Source organism: Schistocerca serialis, chromosome 6 (genome assembly GCF_023864345.2).
Source record: "Schistocerca serialis cubense isolate TAMUIC-IGC-003099 chromosome 6, iqSchSeri2.2, whole genome shotgun sequence".
In the NCBI taxonomy this organism is placed as follows: domain Eukaryota; kingdom Metazoa; phylum Arthropoda; class Insecta; order Orthoptera; family Acrididae; genus Schistocerca; species Schistocerca serialis.
In genome coordinates, this window is record NC_064643.1 from 491052541 (window position 1) to 491070187 (window position 17647).

Genomic DNA, 17647 nt, shown 5'->3' on the forward strand with positions numbered 1-17647 from the left:
GCGCTGACTTAGATGAACAATATGTCTGACAGACAGACAGGCTGTATTGGCTCCATTTGGTTTAGAGATCATACAGCAAGTGTCAGCTGTGGTAAATCATTATTTGGCGTGCACCTGATCCAGAGGAATCTTTCCAAAGGGTCAATTCATAATAATATACAAATTCTCTATAATACCACCCCCCCCTCCCCAAAGGAATTTTCTTAAATACACTAGAAGAGAGAGAAATTCATGCACATCACAAAAATAAGCCATTATCTTTACTGAATGAGCAGTTAGATTTTAGAGAAAAATATTTGTTTGAAGGCTTGATTTCCTGTTTTAATGATTGAAACCTTTGTTAAGCTTTTAAAGTTATATACTTATACCATTTCCATTAACAATTATCATCTTTTGTATATTTTATTATACATCTCAATAACTATTTCCTCTTATGGTGATCCATTAAGTATTACTATTGAGGCTACAATTGCGGTGTTTATGAGGTGTGGTCATAAAATAGTAGGACTGTTGCTATGGAACCATTTATTTTGAAAACTTAAATATCGAACAGTCACCCTTAGTATACTCCCTTCCTCTATCCCGACAATGCTGCACGTTAATTTTCTATTGATGGATACAAGTCTTCCTTTTTGAAGATCTTTCATGACGTGTGTCGCTTTTTCTTCGGCTGCTTCAATGGACTGAAATTCTGTTTCTTTTAATGCAGATTTGACCTTGGGTAATAGGTACGTCATGTGGTGCTATGACAGGTGAATAAGGTGGGTGGTGTAACAATGGGATGCTGTATGTTGCTAGAAGCCTTTTAGCAGACAGTGCAGTATGAGATCTCATCATCTTGAAGCAGAACCCATGACGTGTTCTTCCACAATTTGGGTCTTCCTTTATCCACAGAGTTGAGCAAGGACCTCAAGATAGTAATGTTGATTAATAATTTGACCTTCAGGAACCCAGTGAAGATACGCAATTCCAGAATGTGTGGTATTTAAAGTGTCTGTACAAATATATTCATGGGCTACTTTTTGTTTGCTAGTGAAAATGTTGAGCAACAGTTATGCACACGCTTTTCTCATGGTAAATTGGTTATGTAAAATTCGCCTTATGCATTCTTCGTCAACTCCTACAGTTCGAGCAAGCAATCAATCAAATGCAGAGTCTGTGGTCAAATTGAATCAAATTTAGCTTCCTTTTTGATATTTTCATCTGTTTCTGATGTTGAAATGCATCCTGGTTGTGAGTCATCTTCAACATCTCTTAGACCATCTTGGAAACGCGTATGTGATAAACATGCTTCGCCATACACAATCACACTGATTTGTCTACAGCTATCAGAGATGCCACATTCGACTGAGAAGATTCCACGTTTCACAGATATTGGTCATTCACCTTTGGTGCATGTGTATTCTGTGACCGCATCAGTCCCATTTTTTTAGCCACACCTTGATATCTGTGCACACTAAGGTCCTATTCACACGGCGATAATTAAGTCTCCGGGTGACTGAGATACTCTGTAACCAAGTGACTCGGCATGTGTGATTAGGTGGGGTCGTTCAGAGGAGTATATTTCAGTAGTGGCATCCTAGAGTCGCTGCAACTCAGATGCTATGCGACCCAACATGCTTGTCGCCTGGTCTCCCAATCTTCTGGTTGCATTCGTACCATTGGGTTGCGCAATGTGCGAACAAATGTTTAATTTGGAATTCGTGGGAGAAGCGGAGAAATATCCAGAACTATAAAATTACAAATCCAAAGGGTATTTAAGGAAGGAAGTGACAGAGAGAATATGGCATGAAGTAGCCAAGAAAGTTAATCTATCAATTAAGTTCATTATCAGTAATTAAAATTTTTAACGCCCTACTCACTATGCTTTAAGATCCATTTTATTGAAAAATGAATCAAAGATTTATAAGCACCCACTATATAATAAATAAGCAACTATAACATTTTTAATTACGTACAAGGGTTGACTGCAAAGTAATGCCTCCACCTTTGCAACTCTTCAACAGTTCGCAGTGTTGGTATGCAGCAGGTACTGGCTTTTTCTGTAGCCTCTTCTCTACAGCTCCAGTTGGCATGAAGCCTTAGCATTGAAGGGCTGTGTTGTTACAGTATGAAGTATGGAACCCTGTACAGACGGTCGGTCAATGCAATTTAAGCAATGTGCAGTCATTGAGTTCTTGACAGCAGAAGGTGTCACCCCAAAGGAGACTCATCAGGGAATAAAAGCAGTTTATGGTGCTTGTGTTGATGTGAGTACTATGTGTTGTTGGGTGAGTAAGTTTAAAGATGTTGAGGTGGGAACATCTGGCCTGCATCACAAACAAAGATTTGGACGTCCTATGACAGCAACCACCAAGTTTCACAAACAAAATGTTGACAGTTTGATTGAGGATGATCATTGTATCACTCAGAGAGAAACTGCAAGTACAAACAGCATTTCACAAGAACGTGTGGGTCACATTATTGCTTTGTTTGGCTATCGGAAGACCTGTGCATGATGCGTACCCTAGATGCCGACTCCTGAAATGAAGCTGCACAGACTTGAAATTTGCCAGGAACTCCTCATGTTAAGAGAATGATGGTGACACCTTCCTCCATTCAATTGTGACAGGAGACGAAACGTGGGTACACCATTATGACTCAAGAATGAAACATCAGTCTATGGACACAAAGACTCGCCCCAGGAAAAGAAATTATGCTTCTGATTAAGACGTTGAGAGAACTGTGAGACTGTGGTTGCGGAAACAGTGTGTTGACTTCTTCCGTGACGGCTTCAGAAAACTTGTTCATCGTTGGCAGAAATGTATCCAATTGGCTGGTGATTATGTGGGAAAGTGAATATTGGTAATTAAATATCACATTCTAAGGATTATTTCTGTGTTCGATTTATTAAAATATTCCTATCCAAAACCAATCAATGAAAGTGGTGGCATTGCTCCTCATTCAACCTCACAATATTCCTATCCAAAACCAGTTAATGAAAGTGGAGGCATTACTCCTCATTCAACCCTCGTATTAATACAATACGTAAATAAAAAAGTACAGAAATTCATTTATAACTTTTACGCAAATACACATTACACGTAAAAAATTTGGTAAAGAAAGACAATTATAGTAGATCCTGATTATTGTTGATTCATTACTTTCACTGCCGCTGAAGGGAAGTGCAAGGTGTCGGAAGGCAGTTTGCTAAATAATTCCTTAATTTATAAGCAGTAGAATGAGGATGCAATGCAATGTCTTTCCTTGGCTGTATTCTGACTTGGCATTTCAAAGTTGATGCATTGTTGTTCACCACAACTCTACACTCTTCCTGTAGTTCGAGAACGAAAAGAACTGCTCAGGACTTGTGGAACTTTTGTGTCAGCATTCCATATGCATATTCCACAGATTTTCTTTCTCTGCTTAATCTATAATCATAAATTCTCTTCACATTGAGTGTTCTTTGTGGGTACAGTCGCATCAAGTAGCATGATAATGGAACCACTTACCTCCTATAAAGTAATAAGGGAAACTATATTCATTTTCATCACCTGGTAATCTCAAAGGCAATGGCAATTTTAATCTTCCATTTGTAATTCAGTGTTTGGTTTCTGAAGCACAAAATATTCCTCCATCACTATTTCTACCTGCATAATCAGTTTTAATGATAATGAATAAACCATCGGCATCATTGTGTGCCATCAATAATGTGGAGTGGTTACAATTTATAATTGTAGTTGTTGAACCCGTCCCTCGTAATTTTTCAGTGTAGATATATTCCCTGTCCAATGTACCCAAGCAGTTGTGCAACTTGTAACCTACAATAGATATTATTCTCAGTGTAAGGATGAACCCACAACTTTCTCACTTTTCTACTTCTGTACCAGCGGTAATAATAATACTGTATTACAATATCTTCATCACTGATAGTCACTGGACATGGTACTACTTGGGCTATGGGATGGAACACAAAAAAGCATGCTACATATGTTCTTTGTCCTCAGCCAATGAAACTGATTTTATTTTCTGTTCACTCCGCATGTGAATTGGCAATACAGGAGACTCATGTCATGCCTGTGCGAATGTGATCGGCTACTAGAGTCATCCAGTCTCTGTCTCTTGGTTGTCAGGCAGCTGGAGAACTGATTGGAGTATCCCTGTGTGAATAGGGCCTAATTTTTAGGTCTGTTACTTAGTGACAGTCTGACAGACACCATTGGGCAAAATTCTTCAACCTTCATGTCTCTAGGGGCCCAACGACATTTTACTGGTCTTGACTGAAAAACACGACCCGGCATTCATATTACTGTAGCAATGTCTCTCAAGTTATTTTTGCCTTGTTGGTGATCCATAGTGAGTATACATCCCCACGATTACTTGCAGCACCTAACACACAGTACTTGATCTTTGTTTGCCATTCCACATCAACACGTAGCAGTAGCCAGTGGTTGTTATATTCTCCGACACTATTGTCTGGTAGCCTCAGATGGTTCACATCAACACTTCATGCCATCTCTACACCAACCAATGGTGTCTCCCTAATTTGTCTTTGTTGTGGTTATGTTTTATTATGTACTGACACAGAGTTCACGAACTGCCCATAGAGAGCAGTCTTTGTTCTCAGAACTGACTGCTATTGAATAAAAAATTATTGGGTTTCCAACTGCGTCAAGTGATAAAAATTACACGAGCTTTCGGCCAAGCGCACCTTGACCATTGTCAAGTGGTATGACTGCCAGTGGGCTGCTGGTACAGTATTATATATGCTAACTCTCAACTGTGATGTCAACAATGCCCACAGCATCGCTGTATATGGGCATACATTGACTCGACATTAGATGTGCCTACCTCATCTGTGCGATCGCTGGATCCCACGCCGTGCTATTGGTTTACAAACTGTAATTGTACACAATTTATTCTGAGAAAATGTTTCCCCTAGCAGTTAAGTTTTGTTTTTATGTAGTCTAGATTTCAGCTTTTGTATTTTATTGCATGCTACTACTTTGTATGTACATTATTTTTGTAATGTTTTTACTTACTGTGCCCCATGCTGACCACAACTGTCACCATGTGGTAGATGCTGTGCAGTCTCTTCTACTTATCCTTATAGCCTCTCTACACTATGCAGCAGCTTACATTCGCGACTCAACAGATGATATCTGCTCCATTAACCAGCTCTGCCTGCCACTCTGGGAACATTTTCTTCTAACTGTTCTTATTTTTAAATGTTTTAATTTGTTACTGTACTTGTTGGATGTCCCTCTAAGTGTGTAAACATATTTGTATTTCAGAGAATTGTCTGAAGGTGGTTTTAAAAACAGACTGAAACTGGTCACCATTTTAACAAATATTTTTATTCGATCAAGAGTATTTTAATTTTAAAAAATCAAAATTTTAGAATGGAACTTTCTAGCACAAGTAGTTTTTAGTATGAATGACTTTTGAAACACGAAACAATGGGAAATCCAGCATGTTACAACAATACGGAAAGAATAGGGAGGTGTTGAGTCGCAGGCAGGCACAGTGAAAACAAATTCTAGAAATACTCTATCAAGCTATCCTTCATCACAAAATTCTCACTCACGTGGCCCCTGTCATCTCTAGGTACTAAAGACCAATTGCATCTGAGGTGAGCAACAATCTCTGCTCCACTGGGTAGTGGGAGTACAGAATAGGCATGAGATGGGAAGGGGGACGCATAGCAAGATAGTTGGGAGATGCTACTGCTGCCTGTGTGAGTATGCAGGGACGTGGCTGGGACAGGATAGTGGACTACTAGGTGCAGCATGCGGGTGCTGGGAGGGGAAGGGCAGAGTAGTAGGGAAGGGGAGGGGAAGGGGATAGGCTGCTGAAGGCCAGGGGGTTTTCAGCACTCAAGGACATGCTGTAGGGAGAGTTTCGACTTGCACAATTCAGGAAGTTGGCATTGGGAAAATTCCAGATGTTACAGGTCGAAAAGCTGTCATTAAAGTCAAGTACTGGAAAGAGAAGAATGAAGTCATTCAAATGGGCTATATTAATTTAGAAACAATTACTTTCTTGTAGCAGATTTCACCTTTGCCTGGTTTTGATGAAACTTAAATCAAGAATTTTCTTTTAAGACAATGTTCCCGTAAGTACAAATTGTGGAGTTATCAGTAGTCTGAAAATTATCCTGTGAATCAACTTTTATTGAAATACAGCTTTAATAAGAAACTATCCATTTCATATAGCTGTCTTATATGTTCTATTAACAAAACTAGAGTGAGTAAAGGAAAACAAAAATTATATATGTTGATGTCGGGGAGAAGAACAAGAAGAATCTTCCCACCTTGCTTTTTTACAGGTTTATAACCGTGTAAAAATAAAAATATGGATCCATATTTGTACACCTATGTCTTGTAGATCAGTATTGAATATTTAGGCTTCGATACTGAAGGTGTAAGGGGAAATAAAGGGAGCAAAAGGCTATTCACAATTTGTACCGAAATCAGATAGCCATTGTAAGAGTTAAGGGACATGAAAGGGAAGCAGTGATTGAGAAGGGAGTGGGACAGGGCTGTAGCATATTCCCGATATTATTCAATCTGTATATTGAGCAAGCAGTAAAGGAAACAAAAGAAAAATTTGGAGTAGGAGAAGAAATTAAAACTTTGAAGTTTGCTGATGACATAGTAATTCTGTCAGACTGCAAAGGACTTGGAAGAGCAGTTGAACAGAATGGACAGTGTCTTGAAAGGAGGATATAAGATGAACATCAACAAAAGTAAAACAAGGATAATGGAATGTACTCGAATTAAGTCAAGTGGTGCTGAGGGAATTGGATTAAGAAATGACACTTAAAGTTGTAGATGAGTTTTTATATTTGCAGAGCAAAATAACTGATGATTGATATAGAAAGGATATAAAATATAGACTGGATATGGCAAGGAAAGTGTTTCTGAAGAAGAGAAATTTGTTAACTTTGAGTATAGATTTGTCAGAAAGTCTTTTCTGAAAGTATTTGTATAGAGTGTAGCTATGTATAGAAGTGAAACATGGATGGCAAATAGTTCAGACAAGAAGAAAATAGAAGCTTTTGAAATGTGGTGCTACAGAAGAATGCTGAAGATTAGATGGGTAGATCACGTAGCTAATAAGGAGGTACTGAATAGAGTTGGGGAGACAAGGAATGTGTGGCACAACCTGACCAAAAGAAGGGACCAATTGATAGGGCATATTTTGAGACACCAAGGGATCACCAATTGAGGGTAAAAATCATAGAGGGAGACAAAGAGATGAATACACTAAGCAGATTCAAAAGGATGTAGGTTGCAGTAGTTACTTGGAGATGAAACAGCTTGCACAGGATAGAGCAGCATGGAGAGCTGCATCAAACCAATCTCTGGACTGAAGACTAGTACTACTACTTTCTTGCAGTGTAATGCTTTGACAACAATGACTGTAGTGTGAAGAGTCCGGTTTGAAATGTGATACATCGGTGCTATGAAATCCTGTTGATATTACATTCCAGTGAGGACAGTTTGAATCATGTTTGTGTGATTTTTCATATATTCTAAGTTATCTCTCAGTGGTATGATGTCTCATGAAGTGAAGACATGCAACATTGCTGATGGTGATCAGTCCATCGGATGGGAACAGATGGTGATCAGTCCATCGGATGGGAACATTAAGGTTGGCAGCTATGATATGGGGCATTTTGGCATTGGGTTTCACCCTCTCCCCTCTTCATCACCACCACCATCTTCTTCTTCTTCATCATCTCACACACACACACACCCTACGTACCTGTAGTAGTACAAGAAGTTGTAAGGGGGCATTTTGCAAACAAACAATGGTGTGACGTGACTTGGTGTGGTGGTGAATGACGGTAACAAAGGAATTTCTGTTGGCAATAAGGCCTGAACTTACAGGATTGTTAATAAATTTTAAATCTTGGCTGAGATTGGGAATAATCACTAGTAAAAGATGTGGCAACTAAGTTTCATTTGCCACTGTAAAAAATACTGAAGTGAAACTTACTTTCACATGCAAGGAAAAATTGGTTCTCAGAAATTTGGAATTTCAACCTAGGGGAATCGGGAAATCTTTTGATGAAACAGTTGCTACCATGTATATTTTAAACAGTGATAACCCTACTGCACTTTCTTGAGGTACACCAGATCATACTAGAAGTTCTGATGCTGTATGCCCATCAAGAGTGATGCACAGATTTATGTTTCAACTCTGTCTTCAGGCTAGTCACATACCTAGCATTAGTGTGGACTTTGCTATGCTTTTATTTCCCTCTCTCTATGTTCCATCTTTGCTGGCCTGGCTTTTCCCTTGGGCCAGCGAATCGTCCTATGCAGCTTCTTGTCTATTTCTGTAAATGGATCATCAAACTTTTGTAACATTTGAGGAAGATTAGATTGTTTAATTCAAAGTACACTAGAGGAAGACAATTTTCACCAGGTTTTGAATCCTTCTCTGATTTCACAAATTTGTCGCAGTAGTGTAAAGTTAGGTATCTTAGTAGTCAAACTGTCTGGAATAAAACACAATTTTGTTATGTAAATTATGCCCAACAAGTGTCTGTATGCCAAATTCAACTGAGTTAATGTTTCCACTAGTGCTACTTTATCATTCCCTGCTGGTTGCTGGGATATGTAACATGAAAGTAAAATCAAGTGGATTCTCAAATTGAAATCAAACTTGAAGTTGTAGCACAGTTTTTATGACAAGTAGTGGAAGAAATAGTAGTTACTGAAAATAAGGGTTAGAATAGTGACATACAGTGAGACCACTGTCTTATTGAGATAGTTTATTACCATTAGTGGGTTCTGTGGACAAAATGTCACATTGTTTCATTTCTATTTGTGTGTGTTGGAAAAACTCTGGTTTTAACTCTTACTTTTTTTTGTTTCAGTGTAAAGCCAGCAGTCTTTGATCTCTTTCTAACAATTGCTATTTCCATCTACCTCACTGTTATTTATTTTGTTATACAGGTATGTATGAAACTATATCTTATAACTATATATATACTAACTATGAAGTTTGTTAGGACAAAGTAATTAATGTACTATATTCTCTTTTACAGAACTTTCCACAGTTTTATACTGTTGTATTGTCCATTGTGGGTGCTACAAGGCAGAAGGTCCATTAGAGAAGCTTCATTGTAGTAGAAATTTAAAATATATTGTACATAGTTTCTGTACATATGTACTTTCCTAAGACAGAAATCAATTGTAGAGTGCCTTCAATGAAACATCAAGAAATACTGTTTTTATAAAGGAAGTATTCATGTTATGGAATGTGTTATGTACAAACTTTCCAGAAAAGAAATTCAGAATTCATCAAGACTAATTTGATTGCATTTGTCGTATGGCCAGTGTTAATATCCACATTTTTAAATGTATCTCCAACCTTGTCAGAATGACTAGAAAACATACATGATTTGTTACTTACATGGTGGTTGTTGTGCTCTATGGATCATAGTAACATTTTTCTCACATGGAAACACAAAAGTTAGTTGATTCAAGCATTTGAACATGGCAGATATTCTTAATTTTACATTCTGTGGGTAAAATAGTGGTATGTTTAAGATTTGTGATGGTTAACAGTGATATTTAGTGGATGGGGGAATGATACAAATCATGTTGGTGAAAAATGCTAGAATGATTTGTCCTTCTGGCATTCTTAATGAGGAGGATAAGATAGATGGATGTAGTAGAAGTGTGTAATGTAAGTGTAAGAATTCACGCCATATTTAATTCTTCTGATATGACAACTGTAGGTTGTTGTTACAATGCTAGAGCAGTCATTTCTATACTGAGATGCAGACCTATTTTTCCAGAAACAGTTAATCAAAATTATGCAGTTGATCATTCTGCTATGTTGCACAAATACAGCCATTTATTAGCTTGATAATTATAGGTAAGTGACGGGCTACGTGTCCAAAGGTCTGGCGATTCAGCCCTCTGTTGGTCCTAAAATTACTTGTCTGTCAGTTATTGCTTTACCTCTGGCAATGTTTTATGTATGTGAAAAACGTTGAATTGTTCAGCAGTTGTTAAACTGTAACTAGCATGACCAGGTAAGAAATTTCTAAAGTTATAGACGAAGGCAAAGATATGTTCCCTACAGTAGAACCGTTGCTAGTAAAGCACTGAAGTGTTCAATCCAGCCTTTGGGTTGAAAACAGTTTTTTTAAACAAAAAAAATTGTCTCATCTGAGACCTTCATAACTGTCTTACACGCACTGAGAACAAGACTGTATGTATTTACTGTGGGATAGCTAGATGTTATCTGCTTCATGATGAAGGTGGCAAGTCTTTACCCTCCAGTGTACAATGGCTAGCGGTGAACATTAAACCACATACCCTCACTGCCATGTGGATGGAAGCCGCTGGTAGCTAACAGAGCTCAGGATTAACTCAACATACCAAATTTCAACTAATATTGCTTCTTAAAAATAACCATTCCACAGAGTTTTGATAGCCCCCCCCCCCCCCCCCCCCCACTGCACATTTCATTCATTCATCTTAGGAAAGCATGTTGTGTGATAGCTTATCTTGATTGCTCTTTGCAACTATTGTGTGATAGTTACTGTTTCCCCACATCAAATCTTATTTTTGTGACAGGTGATGTCTGGGATTGCTCTTTGCAACTATTGGGTGATAGTTACTGTTTACGCACATACAATCTTATTTTTGTGACAGGTGATGTCTGGGAGGGGGAAAGGGGAGGTTCTTGTGTCTATCAACTGGGAATTTATTTGGAGGGTACCACAGCACAAACTTTGCTTGTATGATTTTGCTGCGTATTTTATGTGCAGCCTGAGAAGGCATTGCAAGCACACTAGTTTGTCTCCTATCACAGTAGGTACACAATGGTGGGTCGTTCTTTGTCAGTGAGAAAGTATGACTGTCATTATGGCCAGTGCACTTCACGCATCACCTGACTGTGACAATATTTGTAATGCGGCCTTCTTCTGTCGAGTTATGGTATATCTTCTTCTTCTTCTTCTTCTTCTTCTTCTTCTTCTTCTTCTTCTTCTTCTGCTCTGTCCTCTGAGATGCTGGGACAATATAGTTGTCAAGAAAAGAATTGAGAGCCTTATTGTACAAATAGTCTGCTGATATCTTAAACAGTGTGTCATTGTCAAGACAGTTGACTCTGGGCTTGAAAGATCCAATGCCACGAAGCTCACTGTGGAACAGTGTACACCTCCACACTGTTATCAAGTGTACAGAGGAGGATCTGGTGCTTTCGGATCACATTGGCACTGTGCAGTGACTCTAGGATCATTTATCAGCATCTTCAGTGCAGATTTAAACAGGATACATCTTGTAAATAGTCTTCACGGGTTTGCCGCTAGATGACGTGCAAATTCCACAATATTTCCTCGGAACGACTGAGACATCTTCAGGTGGTTCAACCTTGCTCGTGGCTAGGTACCTAGCCACGAGCAAGATTGAACCACCTGTAGATGTCGGACAGTTGCTCCAAGGAAATATTGCGGAATCTGCACAATGTGATCTGGCGGCAAACCCATGAAGACAATTTACAACACATCTGAAGCTTGAAGAGTCACAGGATACTCTTTCTTGTCGTAGAAGTTCTCGGCAGAAATGCATAGTTCATTTACAGAGTTTCATAGGCTGCATGTCATTTGTAGCATCAGTTAGTCGCATTGTTGACACAGTAGTCAGAAATGCTGAGGGTAATTCAGTAGGTTTGCTTTTTGCTGCTAGATCAACTGGTGTAACAAATAAGTAAGCACTGCTGATCTTTCCCTTAACATTTTAGTATGTCTAAGTAAGGCATATGTTAAAATAAAATACCAATTGCAGTGTTTAACTTCACACACTATTGTATTACTGACAGTGAATTAACTGCCATACTAATCATCATAATAATCATCTACAGATTCTGTTGTGACTTAGCACGACAGCCAAGTCACAACGAGAGGAAGCCGAAAGGCACGCGTTAAGCTCACGCAGATTGGCGTGAGGTCTGGAACAGTTAAAAGGAAATGAGAACTTAGAAAATGGACGCAGTTGCTGTAATACTTAACTTTAATCCACATTTGTAGAACATCGCTCTTGATGATACATGCTTCACAATATTAATTATCAAAGCTATGGCGCCTTGCTAGGTCGTAGCAAATGTAGCTGAAGGCTATGCTAACTATCATCTCGGCAAATGAGAGCGGATTTGTCAGTGAACCATTGCTATGAACGTCGGCTGTACAACTGGGGCGAGTGCTAATAAGTCTCGCTAGACCTGCCGTGTGGTGGCGCTCGGTCTGCTATCACTGACAGTGGCGACACGCGGGTCCGGCGTATACTAATGGACCGCGGCCGATTTAAAGGCTACCACCTAGCAAGTGTGGTGTCTGGCGGTGATACCACATTCCTCCCCCGCAAATTGGCGTACGGTTGTGTTATGAGGCTTCCGCCCGCCGTGGGGAGGACCCCATGTTGACGTATGCGACGAGTTGGGGAGCCTAACAACAGGCGAGGCTGTGCCACCCGCACCCGGCCATTCGGTCCGAGGGGAGCTAGGAAACGCCTGAAAACCTAGTCCAGGGTGCATGGCAACATGCGGTTTATGCGCCCGTAGAGAGACAGGAGGGGCTGAAGGGTCGACCTCCATTGTGTCAGGGTACCCGACGGGCGTAGACGACATGTGGTCCGCAACGGGCAAGAGTTCCATGTCGGAGGACAGCTGGTCACGGGAAGCGATCGGCGGCCCGTGACCGAGGGAGGCGCCCGGCGGTCGCAGCGACGCGTCCACTGCGGGCGTCACCCGCGGGAGAACAGGCGGCGGCGCGTCACCATGGGGCAAACTGGAAGACAGCGTCGGTAACACCTGGGGATGAGGCGAGCCAGTAGATGGGTTCCCAGGGCGCTGACCGGACGACACCGTCGCTGAAAGCAGACGGGGAGCGGCAGAACCCGTGCGACGACAGAGGCGCAGCTGATTGAGATGCCGACGCACCTCACCAGAGGCCCCCAAAACCAGATACATAGCGCGGCCGAGGCAGCGAAGAATGCGCCCTGCGAGCCAATGCCGTGAACCTCGATATTTGCGATAGTATACAATGTCGCCTGGAGCAAAAGCAGGTGGCTGCCGCTGCACAGGAACCTGATGCGGCGGATGTAGCAAAGACATCAAGGTTCGATGAGGACAACTGTGGAGCAACTCAGCCAGCGAGCGACCATCTTGGGGCTGAGAGCGATACGGGGACAAAAAGAGCAATAAGGCGTCTTCCCGAGAATGCGACTCTTTGAACTTCAACATCTGGGACTTGAAAGTCCGACCAATCGTTCAGCGGCACCGTGTGACTGAGGCGAAAACAGTGCGGATGTCAGATGTTGAATACCATTGGCCTTGCAGAATGACTGAAATTCTGCGGACATGAATTGTGGGCCATTGTCGGAAACAATAGTCTGTGGAAGACATTCAATGCAAAAGGTAGCGGAAAACGCTTGGATGGTGGCTGAAGACGTCGTGGAAGACATCCTGACAACAAAAGGAAAATTACTGAAGGAATCGACCACAACCAACCATCTAGCATTCCAGAATGGACCAGCAAAATCGATGTGTAAGCATTGCCAAGGGGAAGTGGCATTCGGCCATGCAAAGAATTTCCGCGGTGGTGCGGATTGTTGTTCGGCACACGCCATGCAAGAAGAGCACATTTTCGTAATCGCAGCATCGATTCTGAACCAAGTACAGTGCTGACGAGCAAGTTGTTTTGTTCGCACTATACCCCAATGTCCTTGGTGGAGAAGCCGTAAGACAGAGGACTGTAACGAACGTGGAACCACGACCCTGGACTGATCATTATCAGAACACAACAGCAAAACACCACATTGTACAAAAAGTCTCTCCCTGTGAGCAAAAAATCGGCGAACCAACGGATCCTCGATCCGTGACTTTGACAAGGGCCATTGCGTAGCAACAAAATGCAAAACGGTAGCAAGGACAGGGTCAGCAGCTGTGGCTGTAGCTACAAGACGAAAATCAATCGGGAACGATTCGACCACGTCATCGGTTTCCGCATCAATGAACATGCAAGCAAGTTCGGAGGAATCGAATGCTCTATCCTCAGCAACAGGCAAACGGGACAACGCATCGGCGTTTCCGTGCTTAGCAGTGGACCGATACAAGATATCGTAGCGGTACTGCGAGAGGAAAATAGACCAGCGAATGAATTTCTGCGCTGTATGTGCAGGTACAGGCTTGTTTGGATGAAAAAGCGACGTCAAAGGTTTGTGGTCTGTGATGATGGTAAAGTGACGACCATACAAGAAATCATGAAACCTAGTAACACCAAATACGAGAGCCAAGGCTTCTTTCTCTATATGTGCATAATTTCTTTGCGCAGACGAGAGCAATTTGGACGCAAAGGCAATAGGGCAATCATGCAATCCATCTTTGTGCGCAAGCACAGCACCGATCCCGAAATCCGATGCATCTACCATTAACAAAAGGGGTTTCTGGGGATCGAATGGCATAATGCAAGTATTTGAAAGCAACGCCGATTTCAACTGGCGAAAGGCGCGTTCGCATTCCGTCGTCCAGACAAACGGAACACCTTTACGGCATAAGCGATGAAGCGGAGCTGAAATGGAAGAGGCATTGTGCACATAGCAATGGTAGTAATTTATTTTACCCAGCACACTCTGTAGCTGCTTCAAATTCTGCGGCGAAAGCAAGTCTTGTATGGCACGGAGGTGCTCTGGACTAGGATGTATGCCTTAGGCATTGATTATATGTCCCAAATATGGTAAGTCACGAGCAAAAAACACACATTTGTCCTTCCGCAAGCGAAGACCATTTTGTCGCAAGACCTGAAATAATGTCCTGAGATTGGCTAAATGTTCTTCTTCCGTCTTTCCGGAGATCACAATATCGTCCAGATAGTTTGCTGCAGTAGGGACCGAGGCGCAAACAGTTTGCAGATATTGCTGAAACAATGCAGGGGTGGATGCACACCCGAATGGCAGTCTTTTGAATCGATATAAACCAAGATGCGTGTTAACCACCAAAATGTGCTGGGATTTGTCGTCCACTGGTATTTGCAAGTACGCATCTGCTACGTCAAACTTCGAAAAGTATTTACCCGGGCACAGTTTATCAAAAAGATCTTCCGGGCGGGGTAAAGGAAAGGTTGCAATCACTAGTTGTGGATTCACTGTAGCTTTTAAGTCCACACAAAGTCTCAATTTTCCGGAAGGTTTTGGCAAAATTACTAAGGGTGATCCCCAGAGAGAAGCCTGCACACGTTCAATCACACCTTGTGATTCCAAATCATGTAATGTTCTTGCAACCTCATCACGCAATGCGTGGGGAACATTGCGCGCTCTGAAAAATTTCGGTTGCGCGTTTACGTTCAGTTCCAAATGTGCTTCATAGTTCTTAGTGCAACCAAGGCCCGGTGCAAAAATGTCTGTAAACTCTTCACATAGACTAGAAACACTGGCTGAAGGCACAGTCTGGTTCACTGATAGGACCTGATTCAGTATAGACAAGTTAAACAACTGAAATAAATCTAAACCAAACCACTGCAGAAGAAGAACGAAGAACGTAAAATGACACAAGTTTTGTTTGTCCCTTATATGTTGCAAGAAGGCTGCACTGTCCTAACACAGGGATATTCTGACCTGAATAACTATTTAACGTAACATTTGCGGCACGCAACGGAGGTGTGCCCAGTTGTTTGTACGTGTCTTTATTGATCAGAGAAACTGCAGCTCTGGTATCGAGCTGGAATGGGATCACGTTGCCATGAATGTGCAAGTCTACAAAAAGTTTATTGTCCTGCTGACGACAAGAGCGACTGTCTCGTGCAATTTGAACAGACACTGGTACAGAATCACTTGCTAATTGACGTGATTTCTGTCGACACACACCATTTGTGGGACGAACACGGTCACTGTGAGAGAAAGTGGCACTGGGCGGAGTGGAATTAACTACATGAATGTCCATGGGCGAAGGTTCACGAGCCTGAGTATTCATGGTTCGATTCCGATTCCGGCGCGAAGCAAAGGGCCTGGAATGGTTGTAAGTGTCTGATCGGAGCTTTTTCTGGCAAACACTCTGAACATGTCCTTTTTTTATTACAGAAAAAGCAAATAGCTTGGCGTGATGGGCAATTCTCACGCGAATGTCTAGTAGCACACCGCGGGCATGATTTTAGCACTGCATTTGCGTGCTTGCGCGGCAAACGTAGCGGAGAGCTTGGCGGCAGCTGCGCGGACGAGCGCGAGGGCTGTTTAGTGTTCCGTGCAGCTCGCCCGGCGGGCCGGTTAATGTGACACATGGCCGGCGAAGCTGCAAAAGATTCCTGAGCAAAGTCAAGTGTGTCTTGCCTATCCAATATGTCTATCACTTGTTGAAGGGAGGGATTGACTAGTTTCAAAATCTGTTCCCTGATACGAACATCAGAAACGTTCTGCGCAATTGCATCACGTACCATTGTATCTGAATAAGGGAGTCCACATTCACACTCAAAAGCACAATCCCTAGTAAGGCCTTGCAAAGTTGCAACCCACTCCCTATTAGGTTGACCGGCCGTACGTTTTGTACGAAAGAATGTATACCTTTTTGCAACGACATTGACTGATTCTTTGAAATATGCATCTAATGCAGACAAAATTTCTTCGTAGGACAGAGTTGCTACGTCGCATCGGGGAAACAATTTCACTATCACACGGTAGGTGGACACACCTTCACACGCCAACAAAAAAGGCTGCCGCTCGTTACCTTGAATTCTGTAGGCGGTGAGATGGGATCCAAATTGGCGGGACCACTCCGTCCAGCTTTCTAGTGCCATTTCAAACGGACGAAAAGGTGGTGCAACTGCGTGTTGTGGCTGCGGTAGCGGTGGAGCGGCGGCTGCCGCATAGTTTTGCAGTGCACGTTGACCCTGGACGAGCTGTCCAAGGGCATCCAATAAGGCCTGCGTCTGCTGATTCTGCAAGCGATAAAATTCGGACAGTACATCTGGAGATTGCGGCGAAGCCATGACACAAGTAAATTAGAGCGATACGACCGTTAAATCGACGTCACCAACTGTAGTGGACTGACCCGACAGCCAATCCACTATGACGGGTAGCCGAAAGGCACGCGTTTAAACTCGCGCAGGCTGGCGTGAGGTCTGAGACAGGATACGTACTTTTCTTTATAGGATTCATTACGTATCCTGTTTCAGACCTCACGCCAGCCTGCGTGAGTTTAAACGCGTGCCTTTCGGCTACCCGTCATAGTGGATTGGATGTCGGGTCAGTCCACTACAGATTCAGCCCTTGGCCGGGTCTGTTTGGAACATAAGCCTATCTTTCCTTATCCTGCTGCCATTCTTCTGTCTCCACTTTGTCCAAGTCTCCTCCTCTCCAATTATCCACCTCTCTCATGGCCTTCCTTAAGGTCTCTTGCCTCCTATTGTTGTTCCATGAAAATGTTCTTCATATCTTGCCAACTTCCATTCTTTTTTCTGGCTTCATGCATGAGCTTCTCTTTCACTATTTATCTCGTCATCTGATTCCTTACTCTATCCGTATTTGTTAGTCCTGTCCTGCTTCTTCAAAATTTCATCTCTGAAGCATGTATCCTGCTCACATGACTTCCCTTCATTACAATTTTCCTGCTGTTCAATACATTTCTTTGCATTGTGGTGGAACATCATTGCTCC

The 17647-nt window shown here is 42.1% G+C and overlaps 1 protein-coding gene across 1 annotated transcript in view; it reads left to right on the forward strand.

Moving 5' to 3' along the window:
• Positions 1-9306, forward strand: part of LOC126484433 (nicalin) — a 128212-nt gene extending 118906 nt beyond the window's left edge. The window contains exons 12-13 of the mRNA XM_050107950.1: positions 8870-8948; positions 9041-9306. Coding sequence (XP_049963907.1) covers positions 8870-8948; positions 9041-9106 — 145 coding nt within the window. The 3' untranslated portion in view covers positions 9107-9306. The remainder of the gene's footprint in view (positions 1-8869; positions 8949-9040) is intronic.
• Positions 9307-17647: the final 8341 nt, after the last annotated feature.